Source organism: Eutrigla gurnardus (assembly GCF_963514095.1).
Source record: "Eutrigla gurnardus genome assembly, chromosome: 17".
NCBI classification, from domain to species: domain Eukaryota; kingdom Metazoa; phylum Chordata; class Actinopteri; order Perciformes; family Triglidae; genus Eutrigla; species Eutrigla gurnardus.
The window spans coordinates 21,287,908-21,303,112 of record NC_139928.1 but is presented as its reverse complement, the minus strand read 5'-3'; the positions used below and the strand labels follow the sequence as shown (position 1 = coordinate 21,303,112).

Here is a 15,205-nt window from a genome sequence, read left to right as displayed (position 1 = left end):
TCCTGTAGTTGAAGTCTCAGACGGGGTCTTCTTGTCTAAAAAAACAGAACAAAAGAAATCAACACAAGGTCAATCCTGGGTGACTGTCATGACATTCTCTAGTCTATAGTGTTACTACTCACATATATATATACACATTCACAGTATATCTGCAGCGTCATACTAGCCTACCTTTTATTTTGTTTTCATTTCATTCTTATTATTTTCTACTTGACCTTTTCACTATACAATGTATTGATATTGTAGTTGAACAACATAATTTGTAAGCAATAAAGTACACAAATAAGAGAATCCTCCTTCACCGCGACATTTCGAAAAATGTCAAAAATGTCCCATTCATCATTTTATCCCGTCAGATATTTGTGTTAAATTGTCATAATTAGCGTATGAACTCATTCATCCTTCCATGCATTTGGAATGAAATTTTAAAATATAGGGAGCGACTGCTTTTCAAGTGATTATTACTTTTAAATGTTATTATTATTTAAAGTTTGAATTGGGAATGAAAGTTTAGCTGTGTCAACTTTAGCACTCAGTGAAAGCCACTTTTGGAAATCAATGCAACAAAAATGTTTAATATAATAAAACAAGATGTACTAACAAGTATGCGGGCATTTGTCTGAAAGAAAAACTGGGATTAAACAAAATACATGAAAAATAGGAGCAAATCTGATGAAACCTGAATCTGACAATAAAAATAACAATGAATGTTGAAATTGAATATGAGTTTGTGTCTTCTAGTCGTGACCTTATAGCGCTTGTTGTTGAAGTTTACTGGATAAAGTCACCAACTCAAAGCCTGAAATCAAGAAGAGATGAGACAACGTCTCTGTTTGGGTCTTACAGTTCTTTTTTTTGTGAACCATGAATCCAATCCCAGCGAGGACGAGAGCAAGAAGTACGACTGCAGCGATGACGATGATGACGGTGGTCATGTCAGTGGGCTTCTCTGTTGAGCACAAAACAAGAGGAAATAGTCACAACCTGAACAGATGAAGCAGGTTCCAGGAGAAGAACCTCCATTTGTCAACCGGACCACAATCCTGTATTCAGTGTGTTTGTTGGTCCTTTTGAAAACGTGATCCTGACTGATCTCCTGACAGATACATACATTCATCCAGTTATTAAATCATTCTACTCATCCTCTAAAACTGACCAGTAGTTCATTCAATACGGCGCCTACGACCTCTGAACTGTGGTTGCACATTAAAACAGATACACAACGTTTTTATCATTTACAGCTTAAAAACGAATATTAATTTACAAACAGGGTGAAAAGAAAACGTCTTTCAAAGCATAAAAAGAAACAAAAGACGGTTTATAAACGTGTATTTTGTATGTTTGATTATGTTTCTCAGCATGTGCTTCCCACCTTCATCACTTCTGGTCTCAGTCTCACCTTTGTTGCTCCTGATGACGTCCAGTGTGGTGACGATGTCCTTCTTCACACCAGAGAGCTGAAAAACACACTCGTACCTGCTCCGGTCTTCAGCTGCCACTGAGAGTTTCAGGTCAGCACTCATCTGGAAGGTTCCATCGTGGTTGGGGAGGATCTCTCCGAGGTCCACGTCCTCATGGAGATCCTCTCCATCTCTCCTCCAGAACAGTACGGCTCTTTGAGGGTAGAAACCTGTAGCGTGGCAGCTGATTGGAGAGGAGGGAGTCTTCTGGAGGAAGGACACTGAGGGAAGCTCTGAGGAGAGAGAGACGGGTTAGAGGTTCTTTATCATTATTATTATTATCTGCTGTGTATTAATGATCATGTCTGATGTATCTGAAATGCCTTAGTGACACATACACGATTTATGTTTGTATGTTTTCAATGTAAATAACTGTGATGTGAAGATAAGTGAGAAAAGAAGGGAGAGACAGTAGAGATAATGAGACTTGCACTCACACTGCTCCAAGCCTGTACCAGACTGGTACTTAATAAAAATGCCGCCGTGTATCTCCTTCCAAAATCCAGTACGCTTGCGCTGTCTGCTCGAAATCGCGTGTTTACTAGAAATATGTGCGGATGTGACTTGTCAGTAAAGTTTTAGGCATGTTCTCTGTGTCATTCTCTGTTGTGATGACTTGGAGACGGCGTTCCCTGAAAACAACATCAAGCCATACGTGTGTTGTATTACGACGTGATGACGTATGTGCAACAGGTAACCGTGCACAGTACGGATCAAATGGCCCTGGTGTGAGGGCGGCCAGATGAGGAAGGTAGGACAGAGGGTGAGACGAAGACAGAGACAGGAACTGAGACAGACAGGAACAGGGCAGTGACAGGGATTCTACCTTTTCTCAGCAGAGAGCTCCTCCCGTACTTCAAATACTTCTTCAGTAACTCAGGACAATGATAGGTGATGTCATGTTTATCCCGTTCTAGCCAAGCTTTATTAATATCCCACTTGTGATTGGTGATGACAGCCTGTTGTTTTGGAACGATCCATGTCTTTGTCTTCAGGTCAAACGCAATGAAGTCTTCTCCATCATAACCATATTGAAAGAAACCATTTCCTTCATTGGTCTCATCATCCCATTCACAGCCAATTATCTTCTGGAGAATGTGGACACCTGATAGAGAGAGAGAGAGAGAGAGAGAGAGAGAGAGAATTAAACCAGAGTGAGATCATCAGTTAATATCACATCGTTTCCATGGAGACACATTGATCCACAGACAACAGAGGAGCTACACCTGCTGCTGTTATTGGCTCCATGAAAGCCAACCATCACCTGGACAGTGTGGACGTCTCAGGGGGAGATGGTCTGAGTAAGGTTCTCTTCAAGTCCGTGTTGCAGTTCGCTTTGCCTGGTCATTGTGAACATAAAGTGTTCCAGCTTCGCTTTGCCATCGTATTTTACCCCTCTAGACCAGAGGTCTTCAACGTTTTCAGGCCAAGTAGCCCCAAGACTTATATTGACCCGGTAGAGGGCCCCCATAATATTAAACAAAGAAGATTTGTATGTGCTCAATATAGGTTGTATTCATGTTAAGGTGCATACGCAACTCCTGGTCCAAGCACTGGTCATCTCCCGCCTTGACTACTGCAACTCTCTCCTGGCCAGATTCCCGGCCTCGGCGACTAAACCATTGCAGCGTATCCAGAACGCTGCAGCACGCCTTGTCTTCAATCTACCGAAATTATCCCATGTGACCCCCCTCCACCGTGACCTCCACTGGCTCCCTGTTGCAGCACGCATCCAATTCAAGACGATGGCACTGGCTATTGAAGAACTGTGGGGGAAACAGTTGTGCTGGGACCACTTCACCCGTACTCCGGTTAGGGAATAAGGACACTGTTTCGACGTTTTCAACTTTCTTTATATACATTTTTTCAGCCGCCGTTCAGTACACACATTTTGTTCAACACGCTGACTTTTTTTAAGGACCCCAAACATCAACATAGCTGCCCTGTAAACTGCCTGACTCAAATTATTCACATATTTAGATGAACATTATATTTAACAAATTAACATATTAATAGGGTGTCTTTGCTTACTCACAAAGGGAATTTATAACAGCCGCCCCCTAAATAGCATGGCTATTTTGAAATAAACATAAATTCCCACAACAAGAGTCCTTTAACCAGGATTATCTTCGGGAAGAGCTGACAGCTGGACCAGCCGAGCCACTGGTCTCAGGTAAGTCTTCTCGCCAACTCTGACCTCAGCTGTCCGTATACATCCATCATCACTTGCATTCAGCTTGACCACCCTCCCCATTGGCCAGTGAGCACGTGGAAGCTGAGGATCAACAATCATCACAACTGTAACCAGGAGGAGATGATCTGTGTGTTGGCGCCACCTCTGGCGGGTTTGAAGAGTGGGTAAGTAGTTTCTGATGAACTCTGTCCAGAAGTGGTCCGCCATCATCTGGCAATGACGCCAGCGCCTCCTGGTGAGGGCGTCGGGAGCATAGGTGACTTGTGGGAGAGAGGCATCCTGCTGCCCCATCAACAGCATGCTAGGCGTCACTGGGTCTGGATCGGCCACATCCGAAGATACATATCCTAACGGCTTGGCATTGAGGATGTCTTCCACCTCGATGAGGAGTGTGAGCAGAACCTCCTCTTGGAGCGCTTGTGCACCTATGACCACTTGCAGGGATTTCTTGACTGATTGAATCTCGCGCTCCCAGATACCACCAAAGTGGGGAGATGCTGGTGGGTTAAAACGGAACTTAATCTGCTTTTCTGCAAGCCTCTCCTGCAACTGTGACTCCATTGCTGCAAAGGCCTCCGTCAGCTCCTTATCTGCCCTTCGGAAGTTAGTCCCCTGGTCAGAGAGGATCTCAAAGGGGGTGCCTCTCCGCGTGATGAACCGTCTCAGTGCTAGGAGGAAAGCATCTGTGTCGAGGCTGGTGAGCAGGTCCAGATGTATACATCGTGTGGTGAGACATTTAAAAATAATCCCCCAGCGCTTTTCACTCCGCCTCCCAACCTTGACCATGTACGGCCCGAAGCAGTCCACGCCTGTTGAGAAGAATGGAGGTTTGAGCAGCCACAGACGGGCAGAGGGCAGGTCTGCCATCCTCGGCACCACTGGCTTCCCTCTCCACTTCATGCACCCAGCGCAAGCTCTCTGGTACTTCTTGATAGCCTGCCTTCCCCGCAGAATCCAATAGTGGCGCCTCATCTCCGCAAGCACCCTATCAGGCCCGGGGTGGTGTAGTTGAGCATCCGTCTCTTTAATGAGGAGCGTGGTAACTGCATGATGTGGATCCAACAGAATCGGGTGAATGTCAGTGGGGCTAGAGCTGCCTAAACGGCGCAGGCGTCCTCCAACCCGTATAAGACCCATTGTGGGGTCTAATTCTGGAGCGAGCGTACTCAGCCTACTGCTGGGGGGCACGGGCTTGCCTGCTCTAAGGCATCTGACTTCTTCAGAGAAGCAGTCTGCTTGGCTGGTCTTCAGCAGGTGGACTTCTGCATCTCGAAGGTCACACAGTGGCGGAGCAGGGTCGGCCGCCGCCCCATGGAGGGACTGCTGAGTAGCCTTGACCAGCTCCCTCCAGTTGCTGAACTGGGTGATGTCTGGTATCTTGAGTGGTGAGCTTGTCTGTGTGAGGGCACAAAAAACACTCTGTTTTAACTCACGACTGTCTTCGGGCTCTGTAGCATTAGGAGTAGGACGTGATGGCCATTCATCCGGTGGGCGGCGAAGGAATGCTGGTCCCTGGATCCAACGACTTGGTGCTGCCAGCTCAGGTAGCGTCTTGCCATGTCTGAGATCGTCGGCTGGATTGTTAGCTGTATCCACATACCCCCAGGTGTGCGAGGCAGTCAATTCCTGGATCTCAGAAACCCGGGTTCCCACGAAGACCTTGAACTTACACGACTGAGAGGTCAGCCAGGTAAGAACTGTCGTGGAGTCAGTCCATAAGCAGGTCTGGGCGATACACAAGGTGAGCTTGCCCACTGTCGAATCTCGAACCCTCCTGAGGCCAGACATTGTCGCATCTTGTCCACTAGAAGCTTGGCTGACTCAGTTGTTGACAGGCTCTGAAGACAATTGTCCACATAGAAAGACTGTTCGACGGACTGCAGAAAGTCTTCATTTCCTGCAGCATTTTCTTTGACATGTTTTTGCAGAGCAAATGTTGCACAACACGGGCTGCTCGTGGTGCCAAATGGCAAAACCTGCCATTGGTAGACATCAGGCAGTTTCTCCCTTTGCACGTTCCTCCAAACAAACCTCAGCAACGGTCGGTCCTCAGGTAGGAGCCGAACCTGATGGAACATGGCTCTGATGTCTTCACTGATGGCGACAGCTCGTTGAGGGAGAGACCACCATGATTAAAGGAGCAGTCAAAGACCAGACGATGTTTGCCATTGTGATGGACGAGGTGATGAGGTATGAACCATGACTCACTGGAGCTGTCTCCCTCTTCGAGCTTTGTGACACACCCACCATCTATAAGCTTCTGGATCTCTGCGTCATATATTTTAGCTTTGACAGGGTCTTTAAGTAGTCGTCTCTCTGTACTGCGTAGCGTTGGCATCACTGCTTCAACATCTGCTTTCAGTGCTTTACCCGGAGCAGAGGTGTGGCGTAGCGAAGTGTGTCACCAACCTTCACTCTCCTAGTGCGTGCTTCCAAGACGCTCACCGCTTCCTGATCCAGGCGGGACCGCACTGCTAACCGCTCACTACGGAATGGAAGCACATCAAGCTGCCAGAGGCGTTCGACGTGTTGGTAGATGTCGTCTGGTGTTGGCTTGAAGGCGGTGTAGTAGCATGATGCAGCAGGGGACTGTGAACCATCTGGACCCTGAAGTGTCCAGCCGAGTGCTGTACGGATAGCTACAGGTCCTCCCTTTGGGCCAAACCTCACCGGTTCTATGGCAGTGATCAGGTGAGTATAATCTGCGCCGATGAGCAGCAGTGGTTGCACCTTATTGAAGCTCTGCAGTTGTAACCCTCTCAGGTGGCGGTAGCGTCTCTGGAGCGCTGCTATTTGATAGGATTGCTCTGTCAGGGTAAGTTGACCTGCTGTATAGGCCCTTTCGACCAAATGCTGTTCTGATGGTAATGCTGGAGAGGCCACATGAAAGTCAACCGATGCTCCAGTGAGGTGAACAACATCCTGACGAACAGTCCGCAGGGTGAGGGACTCCGCTCTGCCTCTGAGCCCCAGGTCTCGAACTGCAGCTGGGAGGATTATGGTGCGTTCAGCCCCATCATCAAGGATTGCATAGGTCTGCAGTGATTTGGTCCCATGACTGATGATGACCGGCACCACCTTGAGGTATACTTTCCCTCCTTGTATAGAGTTAGCAGCTGAGGTGCAGTCTTTGGGTGTGATGAGGTAGACACGGGGACCTGGCCTGGTGACATCGTGCAGCACTCTCAGGTGGATCTCTTGACACTCACTGCATGGTTTCTTTAAAGTGCAGCTCTCTTGGTCGTGGTTAGTACGGCCACAGTTGCGACACTTCTCAATTTCTTGTGTTGAGCGTTGAATAATGTCTGGACACTGTGACAAGTAGTGCTCGGTGCTTTTGCAGAAGAGACACATCCTCTTAAACCTTTGTTGCTTAGCTGCTGGCCGAGGCATCTCGGCTGATTTGGACTGGTCCGCACCGTGATACACAGAGACAGGCTGAGTTCGAGGCCGGGGAGTAGGGACAGGTCTGTCTCCTTTGGGAGGCGGTGCTCCTTCAGCTCGATGGCGCTGTGCCATTTTTGCGGACAGTCTCTGAGCTTCTGCCTTCACCTTGAGCCAGTCTGCGAGGTCTCTGAGGTTATATGGGTTTAGCGTGCTGGTGCTGAGCCGCCCCTGGATCTGTAGATGCTCCACAAAGTTGTCCCTCATATGTCTAGGGAGTTTGCTAAGTAGTCGGTCAACATGGCCAGTAGACATCACTTCCATCCCATTTGGCCCTTCCAACGGGGTTAGCATTCCCACCAGCAAATCAACGTTGAGGGCGAAGCTCTGGAAGGCTTTGGGGTCTCCAGATTTGAGATCAGGAGAGTTCAGGATGGCTGCAATCTCACTTTGTGCCAACTGATGCGGCTGCCCGTACTGTCTCTGCAGAGCCTGCATGGTGACGGTGTAGGGTTGTGCATAATGTCTGCAAGACTGAGCTATTAGTTTGGCTTCGTCCAGGACCAAGTGTTCCATAAGCACACGGTATTTGTAATGTTCAGAAAGTTCAGTGTGCGGATTGAGCAGATGGTCCAGCGACATTTTTAAGTCAGCGAACTCTCTCTCACTGTCATGTATTAACTTAGGCAGTTCAGGTACTGGAACTGGCTGTCTGGGGGACTGGACGGTGTACGGTACCTGCAGTGGTGTATACTGGGACTGGGGGCTGTACTGAACCTGTAGAGATGACGCAGGCTGCTGCTGGGTGAAACCAGCGGGGGCAGACACCAGTTGATAGGCTGGCTGAGTTGGAGGAGGAGACAGAGGCTGGTAGAATTGCAGATGTTGGTTCTGCAGTGGCAGTGGCAGCTGGTATATTGGCTGTGTAGAGATGGTTGATGGAGGCTGATAGGCGGTCCTCAGGGGAAGGACAGGGTTGTAGGACGACGGATTGATAACTGGCTGCGCCGACCTGAGTGGGATGTATTGCTGCACTGATGCTGGATTTACTGATGTTGTCTGCATGGGCAGGTATTGCAGCTGTGCAGCTGGTGGCACTCTGTCCTGTACATTGTTAACCGTCGGTGTAGGAGGCTGGTTAGACTGGTAGCCAGATGTAGCTGGTATCTGTGAACTTGTATAACTCACTACTTGTGGTGCTTGAGGAGGAGGCTGCAGCAGGGACACATTCAGCGTAGTGGGGGGAGGCGGTGCCCATACAGATGTCACAGTTGATGGCAGAGACTGCGTCAGTGTGTAGTTCTCCTGTCTACTACCTGGTGTAGGAGTCGTTGCTGCTTGAAGCTTTAATGCTGCAGAGGTGGTATATGGCAGTGTAGACAGTTGTGGCTCGTGTTGAAGTAGTCTAGCTGATCCAAGCTGAAGGTTGGATGGCTGTGGCAGAGGGGTGCTGCAAACTACTCGACCACTTAACCAGGGTGATTGATATGGTGGGATGCTCATATTGAGATGGTCTGGTGGCCGTATACCAGGATAACTGCTTTGATAGCTCTGCTCTGCGGGCGCCACTGATGGGGGGCTCATATGGCCTGTTAGCTGGCTGGGCAAGTCTCTACCGAGCATCGCCATGTCCCACTCGCTCACCTTGTCCGCCGCTCCAGGCGATAAAAGACGATCGGGAATAGCGTGCGCTCCGTGCAGCTGGTCCGCTATACGCACAGACTCGGTCTGTAGGCTCAGTGACTGCAGCTGCTGTGCGCCGACGCTTTCTCTTTGGTCTTTAGCGCGGGCACCGTGAGGAATGAGTGACTGTGGAAGGCTAACCTGGTAGCTTTCTAGCCTAGCTGGAAGCTGTCGCTGTCTTGCTCCGAGTGCGGCGCTGTCCGCGGACGTTATTATCGGCGTGTCCATTTCTCCGTCGCAAGTGAAGAGATCCGGCTCGAAGGACCAATATTGAAGAACTGTGGGGGAAACAGTTGTGCTGGGACCACTTCACCCGTGATCATACTCCGGTTAGGGAATAAGGACACCGTTTCGACGTTTTCAACTTTCTTTATATAAACTTTTTCAGCCGCCGTTCAGTACACACATTTTGTTCAACACGCTGACTTTTTTTAAGGACCCCAAACATCAACATAGCTGCCCTGTAAACTGCCTGACTCAAATGATTCACATATTTAGATGAACATTACATTATACAAATTAACATATTAATAAGGTGTCTTTGCTTACTCACAAGGGGAATTTATAACACTGGCCTTCAGGGCCATCAATGGAACGGCACCCATCTACCTTCAAACACTGGTCAAACCTCATGCCCCGAAGCGAGCACTTCGCTCCTCTACTTCAGCTGGCCGGCTGGTACCACCATCGCTGAAATCAAACAAATGTCGCTCAGCAAAGTCCAGACTCTTCTCTGTTCTGGTCCTCAGTAGTGGAACGAACTCCCGACTAATGTCAGGACAGCAGAGTCATTTGCCATCTTCCGAAAAAGGAAGATCACCTGTTCAGACTTCACCTCGACTCTACATAGCATGACCCACTAACAGTTTGATACATGTCACCGAGCTCAGCTGTCACTCAAGTACTCAGTACTACTGAGACTCAAGTACTGAGTACTACCGAGTACTTCTGAGACTCAAGTACTGAGAACTACTAGGTACTATGTATTGTCAAACAGTTGAGTGCTTCGTACTCAACTGTTTGCCAGTACATGGCACCGAGCTCAGCTGTCACTCAAGTACTACCGAGTACTACCGAGTACTACCGAGTACTTCTGAGACTCAAGTACTGAGAACTACTAGGTACTATGTACTGGCAAACAGTTGAGTGCGAAGCACTACATGTCACCAAGCTCAGCTGTCACTCAAGTACTCTGTACTACCGAGTACTACTGAGGCTCAAGTACTGAGAACTACTAGGTACTATGTATTGTTTGAAAAACTCCAACTCCCACTGACTGCTCCTATCGGCAAATCAGAGCGCACCTGCTATCACTTCTGAGTGAGACAGAGAGATATAGACAGACATGTGTCTCCATTTTAAAGTTTAAATTGAGTTTCTAGGTGAAAGTATGCCTGAGCAGAAGATGTTTGACAAAAAAAACGACATTTCCCACTGACTGCTCCTTCCTGTCCACCAATCAGAGCACACCTGCTGTCAGTTATCAAGATCAGAGCCCCAGAGTGCCGTCACCATAGCAACGGCCCTTGGTCCGTGTGTATGACTGCCTTCAAGCCTCACTCTGCCTCTCACTATCTCTCCATTTCGGCTTCACGGAGGGTCCAAACAAAAGCTTGCCACGCTCACACCGAAACTCCTATCGCCAAGATTTTCACACCGTTAGCGCCACAAGACTCTGCTGAAGACACTGATGCCATTTTGCATATTTTTTCCTAGTGTCAGAAATGTGGACGCTAGGGCAAGTTAGAAATGCTGCTCATTTCAGGTTTCTTTGAAAATCTGCTTCTCAATTTGTATTGCAGTCAATTGGGAGAACAACCGACGTGGCTGCGCTTAGAGGTTGCTAGTTCAAATTCTGTAAATGTCACAGAGTTTTTGAGCACATTGTGAGAGACAGGACAATATCACGTCTGTAGAGTGAAGATTGTGGCCGGGAGGAGTTTGGAAAGGAAAAAAATCTGAAGTATTTCGAGGAGCCCTCACACTCTAAGCGATGATGTCACCCACTCTAGCCCAGAAGGTTCTGCGCAATACACGCCCATTATAATCTCATGATTTCTCCCAAAACGATTATGGTCATTGAACAGTGATTGATCAAAAACTATATGACCTATTGAAACGCGGATTGACACACCAGGACACAAGACTTGTGTCTACGTTTTAGAGTTTAAATGGAGTTTCTAGGTGAAAGTATGACTGAGCAGCAGGCGTTTGAAAGGCTACAATTTCTGCTCTCTTTTTTTCGTCCGTCCCATTCATTCCTATGGGAGTTTTTGCGGTGACTTACGTCGCGAAAAATTAATATTCTGGACATCTTTTAAATAGCACACCGATCCCGATCAAGCCGCACGTTTTGATATAACATTCGCCTAGGTGCTCGCTTTTGTTTGGGACGAGTAGCGAATCAAAAAAGGGAGGAGGAAGAATACGAAAAAACACGCAAGATTCAAATAGCACCTACTGTTTGTTGTCTACAAACAGTAGGTGGCTGTGCTTCGCACTGCCTCCCTAATTAAAGAATTAAAAAGCTCAGAATTATTTCTGTGTGGAAATGACACTAAACATCACGTCAATGAAGGAGAAAGCATTAACTTTAATGAACTACAGTGTGAGCAGGACTGAGGCCCCATCAGAGCTGAGGTGGACCAGAATCAGAACTGAGGTTGAATCTTCAAATCTTTTGTCTGAACAACACTGAACAGGAGTTAATACAAAACTAGAAAATTCCCCCGCCGGGAAATTTTGAGAGGGAGGCAGTGGGCCACCGCCCGGGGGTAAAAGTTTAAAGTTTAAACGGAGTTTCTAGGTGAAAGAATGACCGAGCAGACGACGTTTGACTCAAAAAACTACATTTCCCACTACTAAATGTAGTTTTTACTACATTCCTGTCCACCAATCAGAGCACACCACTCCTGTCTCCATTTTAAAGTTTAAATGGAGTTTCTAGGTGAAAGTATGCCCGAGCAGAAGAGGTTTGACTAAAAAAACGACATTTCCCATTACTAAATGTAGTTTTTAGTACATTCCTGTCCACCAATCAGAGCACACCACTCGTGTCTCCATTTTAAAGTTTAAATGGAGTTTCTAGGTGAAAGTATGGACGAGAAGAAGACGTTTGACTAAAAAAACTACATTTCCCACTACTAAATGTAGTTCTTAGTACATTCCTGTCCACTAATCAGAGCACACCACTCGTGTCTCCATTTTAAAGTTTAAATGGAGTTTCTAGGTGAAAGTATGGACGAGCAGAAGACGTTTGACTAAAAAAACTACATATCCCATTACTAAATGTAGTTTTTAGTACATTCTTGTCCACCAATCAGAGCACACCACTCGTGTCTCCATTTTAAAGTTTAAATGGAGTTTCTAGGTGAAAGTATGGACGAGCAGAAGACGTTTGACTAAAAAAACTACATATCCCACTACTAAATGTAGTTTTTAGTACATTCTTGTCCACCAATCAGAGCACACCTGCTGTCAGTTATGAAGATCAGTGCCCCACAGTGCTGTCACCATGGCAACGGCCCTTGCTGCGTGTGTATGACTGCTTTGGAGCCTCTCTCTGCTTCTTTCTATCGCTCCATTCCCCCTCTGCGGAAGGTCCGAACAAAAGCTTGCCACGCTCACACCGAAACTCCTATCGCCAAAATTTCCGCACCGTTAGCGCCACAAGACTCGGCTGGAGACACTGATGACTTTTATTTTTTCCTAGTGTCAGAAATGTGGACGCTAGGGCGAGTTAGAAATGCTGTTCATATCAGGTTTCTTTGAAAATCTGCTTCTCAATTAACATTGGAGCGGATGAGGAGAAAAAAAGACGCCGCGCTTAGAGGTTGCTAGTTCAAATTCTGTAAATCTCACAGAGATTTTGAGCACATTGTGAGAGACAGGACAAGTTTGTCTACAAAATTGGAAAATATCACGTCTGTAGAGTGAAGATTGTGGCCGGGAGGAGTTTGGAAAGGAAAAAAATCTGAGAAGCCCTCACACTCTAACTGATGATGTCACGCACTCTAGCCCAGAAGGTTCCGCGCAATACACACCCATTATAATCTCATGATTTCTCCCAAAACAATCATGGTCATTGAACAGTCATTGATCAAAAACTATATGAGCTATTGAAACGCGGATTGACACACCAGGACACAATACTTGTGTCTACGTTTTAGAGTTTAAATGGAGTTTCTAGGTGAAAGTATGACTGAGCAGCAGGCGTTTGAAAAGCTACAATTTCTGCTCTCTTTTTTTCGTCCGTCCCATTCATTCCTATGGGAGTTTTTGCGGTGATTAATATTCTGGACTTCTTTTTTAATAGCACACCGATCCCGATCAAGCCGCACGTTTTGATGTAACATTCGCCTAGGTGCTCGTTTTCGTTTGGTAGTTTTAGGGAATCAAAAAATGGTAAGAAGAGCCACCTACTGTTTGTCTCTGCAAACAGTAGGTGGCTGTGCTTAGCACTGCCTCCCTAATTATATAAAACACAGAAATGCAGAAAATTATCTAATTAGAGAAACTGGAACTAGAACATGTTTTCTGATTTATTAAATAAAAGACTGATAATCAATGTTCTGCTGATTATCTAGTGGATGTGTGTGTGTGTGTGTGTGTGTGTGTTTGTGTGTGTGTGTGTGTGTGTGTGTGTGTGTGTGTGTGTGTGTGTGTGTGTGTGTGTGTGTGTGTGTGTGTTTATTAAAATACTGGATGAAAGTATAAACCAAATGTTGTCAAAATGAAGTGAAACATAAACAAACCTCCACTTTGGTTGAAGTGCTGCTTTGTAACTTCAATTTTGTTTTTGTCGGCATGCTGAACACCCACACAGATCTCAGTGTGACTCTGCCAGTACTGAGGATCATCTTCTTTGATTCTGCTCATCCAGTCCTGTTTGGGTTCTGCTCTCATGGTGTTGCTGTCATAGTGAATTATCTCAACGTCATCAACCAATGCAACAGCCACAAACTCTGGGAAGTTTGGGACTCCAGAGGACGCCGTGTTGAAATACTCCAGAGAGTGAATCTCTGCAACACAAGATGAACATCATGATCTCAGTTTTTATCTTCAACAAATCACTGAACAATGTTGTTTTCCTGCACACACAATCCAAAAGAACTACTTCTCTCTCTCTTCTATTGCTGTTTGTTATTTTTCATATTCAACTAATAGGTTTTATTTTGTTTGATGTTGTCGTCAGAGTGTTTGTGGATTTCAGATGTTTGAGTATAAAAGTTATTTTTTTAAATACAGAAAGAACCAAGAAACCAAATCTGACCGTTTGTCCCTCACTTTCATAAATCTTGATTTCTGTAAACTGAAGTTAAATCTCAACATCGTTGTTAAACAACATGTTGTGTGAAACCAAATCCTCTCAGCTTTATATTCCAGAATATTCTGATATATTAATATTTGTTCTACATCAGCCGATAGCATTTTTAATATAAACACATAACATGAACAGACTTCATACAGATTCATTAGCTGCTGTTGTTTAAACATGAAATAGCTCCCTCTGGAGGACAAACTATGTAATGGAGACGCTGCTCATGAATTACCTCAAACTTTGTCATTTCTTCACCTGGAATTCTTCTTACTTATCACACAATATTTATACACACTGATATGATATATATGTAATATGATAATATGTGCTAATACGGATGATTTGTGAGTGAAGTTCTACTAAACAGCTTCAGATCTGACCAAACCAACTCAGTAGTGACGTACTACATTCAAACAGACGAGTGTTTCAGTGTGGAGACACATTTCATCCCGAACTTGGAGGAAGTCCTGGAGCTGAACAGCAAAGACGACCGAAAGAAGCGTCGGCTCATATAAACAGGGCTTAAAGACATGACGCAGTTCTTCTGTTACAAGCGAGCAACTTAAAAGCCAACAACTAAAGTGTGGACTCACCTGCGGCCGCGCTGTGGAGGCCGACGGCCAGGAGAAGAAGCACAGTCCACGTCTCCATCGTCACCTGTCGCTTCTCAAGCTGTCTTCAACTCTTCACTTGTTATTATTGTGGAGGCAAAGTGATAACGGTCCTGGCAGTAGTGGTGCGCTGACTTCACCCTCCGTCTGAGCCAATGGGGATTTTAGCTGAGCACCGACGTCACTAATAGCCGGGTAAGACTGAGCCACTGAGGTTAATAACGAAAGTTAAAGTGGAGCGATGTTATTTCAGCCTGCGTGAGAGGACGCTGGAGACCCTTTATTCTGGTTTCTCAACGCTGTCCGCACCTGAAAGGAGCATTTAACCTCCTGCTGATCAGCTCTGCTGGGGTCATCGGCAGGCTAATGCAATGTAATGTGCAGAAATGTTTGAATGATGCTCACATACTCTGCAGTAGTGTCTTAGTCTGCTTGTGTTCAGTCTGGCTGTCGACAACAAACAAGAGCTCCAAATGTGTCTTAATTGATGTTTGTCTTTTAGCAAAATGGCACCTGGCGTCAGTAGAAACATCGAGAAACGGAGAGTTCCTTC

The 15,205-nt window shown here is 46.2% G+C and overlaps 2 protein-coding genes across 2 annotated transcripts in view; both read right to left on the bottom strand.

Annotated features, from left to right (window-relative positions):
- The window catches only part of LOC311027493 (major histocompatibility complex class I-related gene protein-like), a 60,248-nt gene that overhangs the window by 1,757 nt on the left and 43,286 nt on the right, over window positions 1-15,205 (bottom strand). The window lies entirely within an intron of this gene.
- On the bottom strand, window positions 1,091-14,708 carry LOC311027443 (major histocompatibility complex class I-related gene protein-like). Its single transcript, XM_084031469.1, has 4 exons — window positions 14,635-14,708; window positions 13,476-13,742; window positions 2,183-2,565; window positions 1,091-1,688 (listed from the first exon to the last, which is right to left on the bottom strand). Exons 1-4 carry the CDS (start codon window positions 14,690-14,692, stop codon window positions 1,290-1,292), a joined length of 1,107 nt encoding a protein of 368 aa, XP_083887595.1. The 5' UTR covers window positions 14,693-14,708; the 3' UTR covers window positions 1,091-1,289.

Excerpts from the sequence above, each read along its gene's own strand:
- LOC311027443 (XM_084031469.1), bottom strand. The coding sequence starts at position 14,692 with ATGGAGACGTGGACTGTGCTTCTTCTCCTGGCCGTCGGCCTCCACAGC. Across the intron at positions 13,743-14,634 it reads CCTCCACAGCGCGGCCGCAG|AGATTCACTCTCTGGAGTAT; the intron begins GTGAGTCCACAC and ends CTTGTGTTGCAG. Across the intron at positions 2,566-13,475 it reads GCACTTCAACCAAAGTGGAG|GTGTCCACATTCTCCAGAAG; the intron begins GTTTGTTTATGT and ends TCTCTCTATCAG.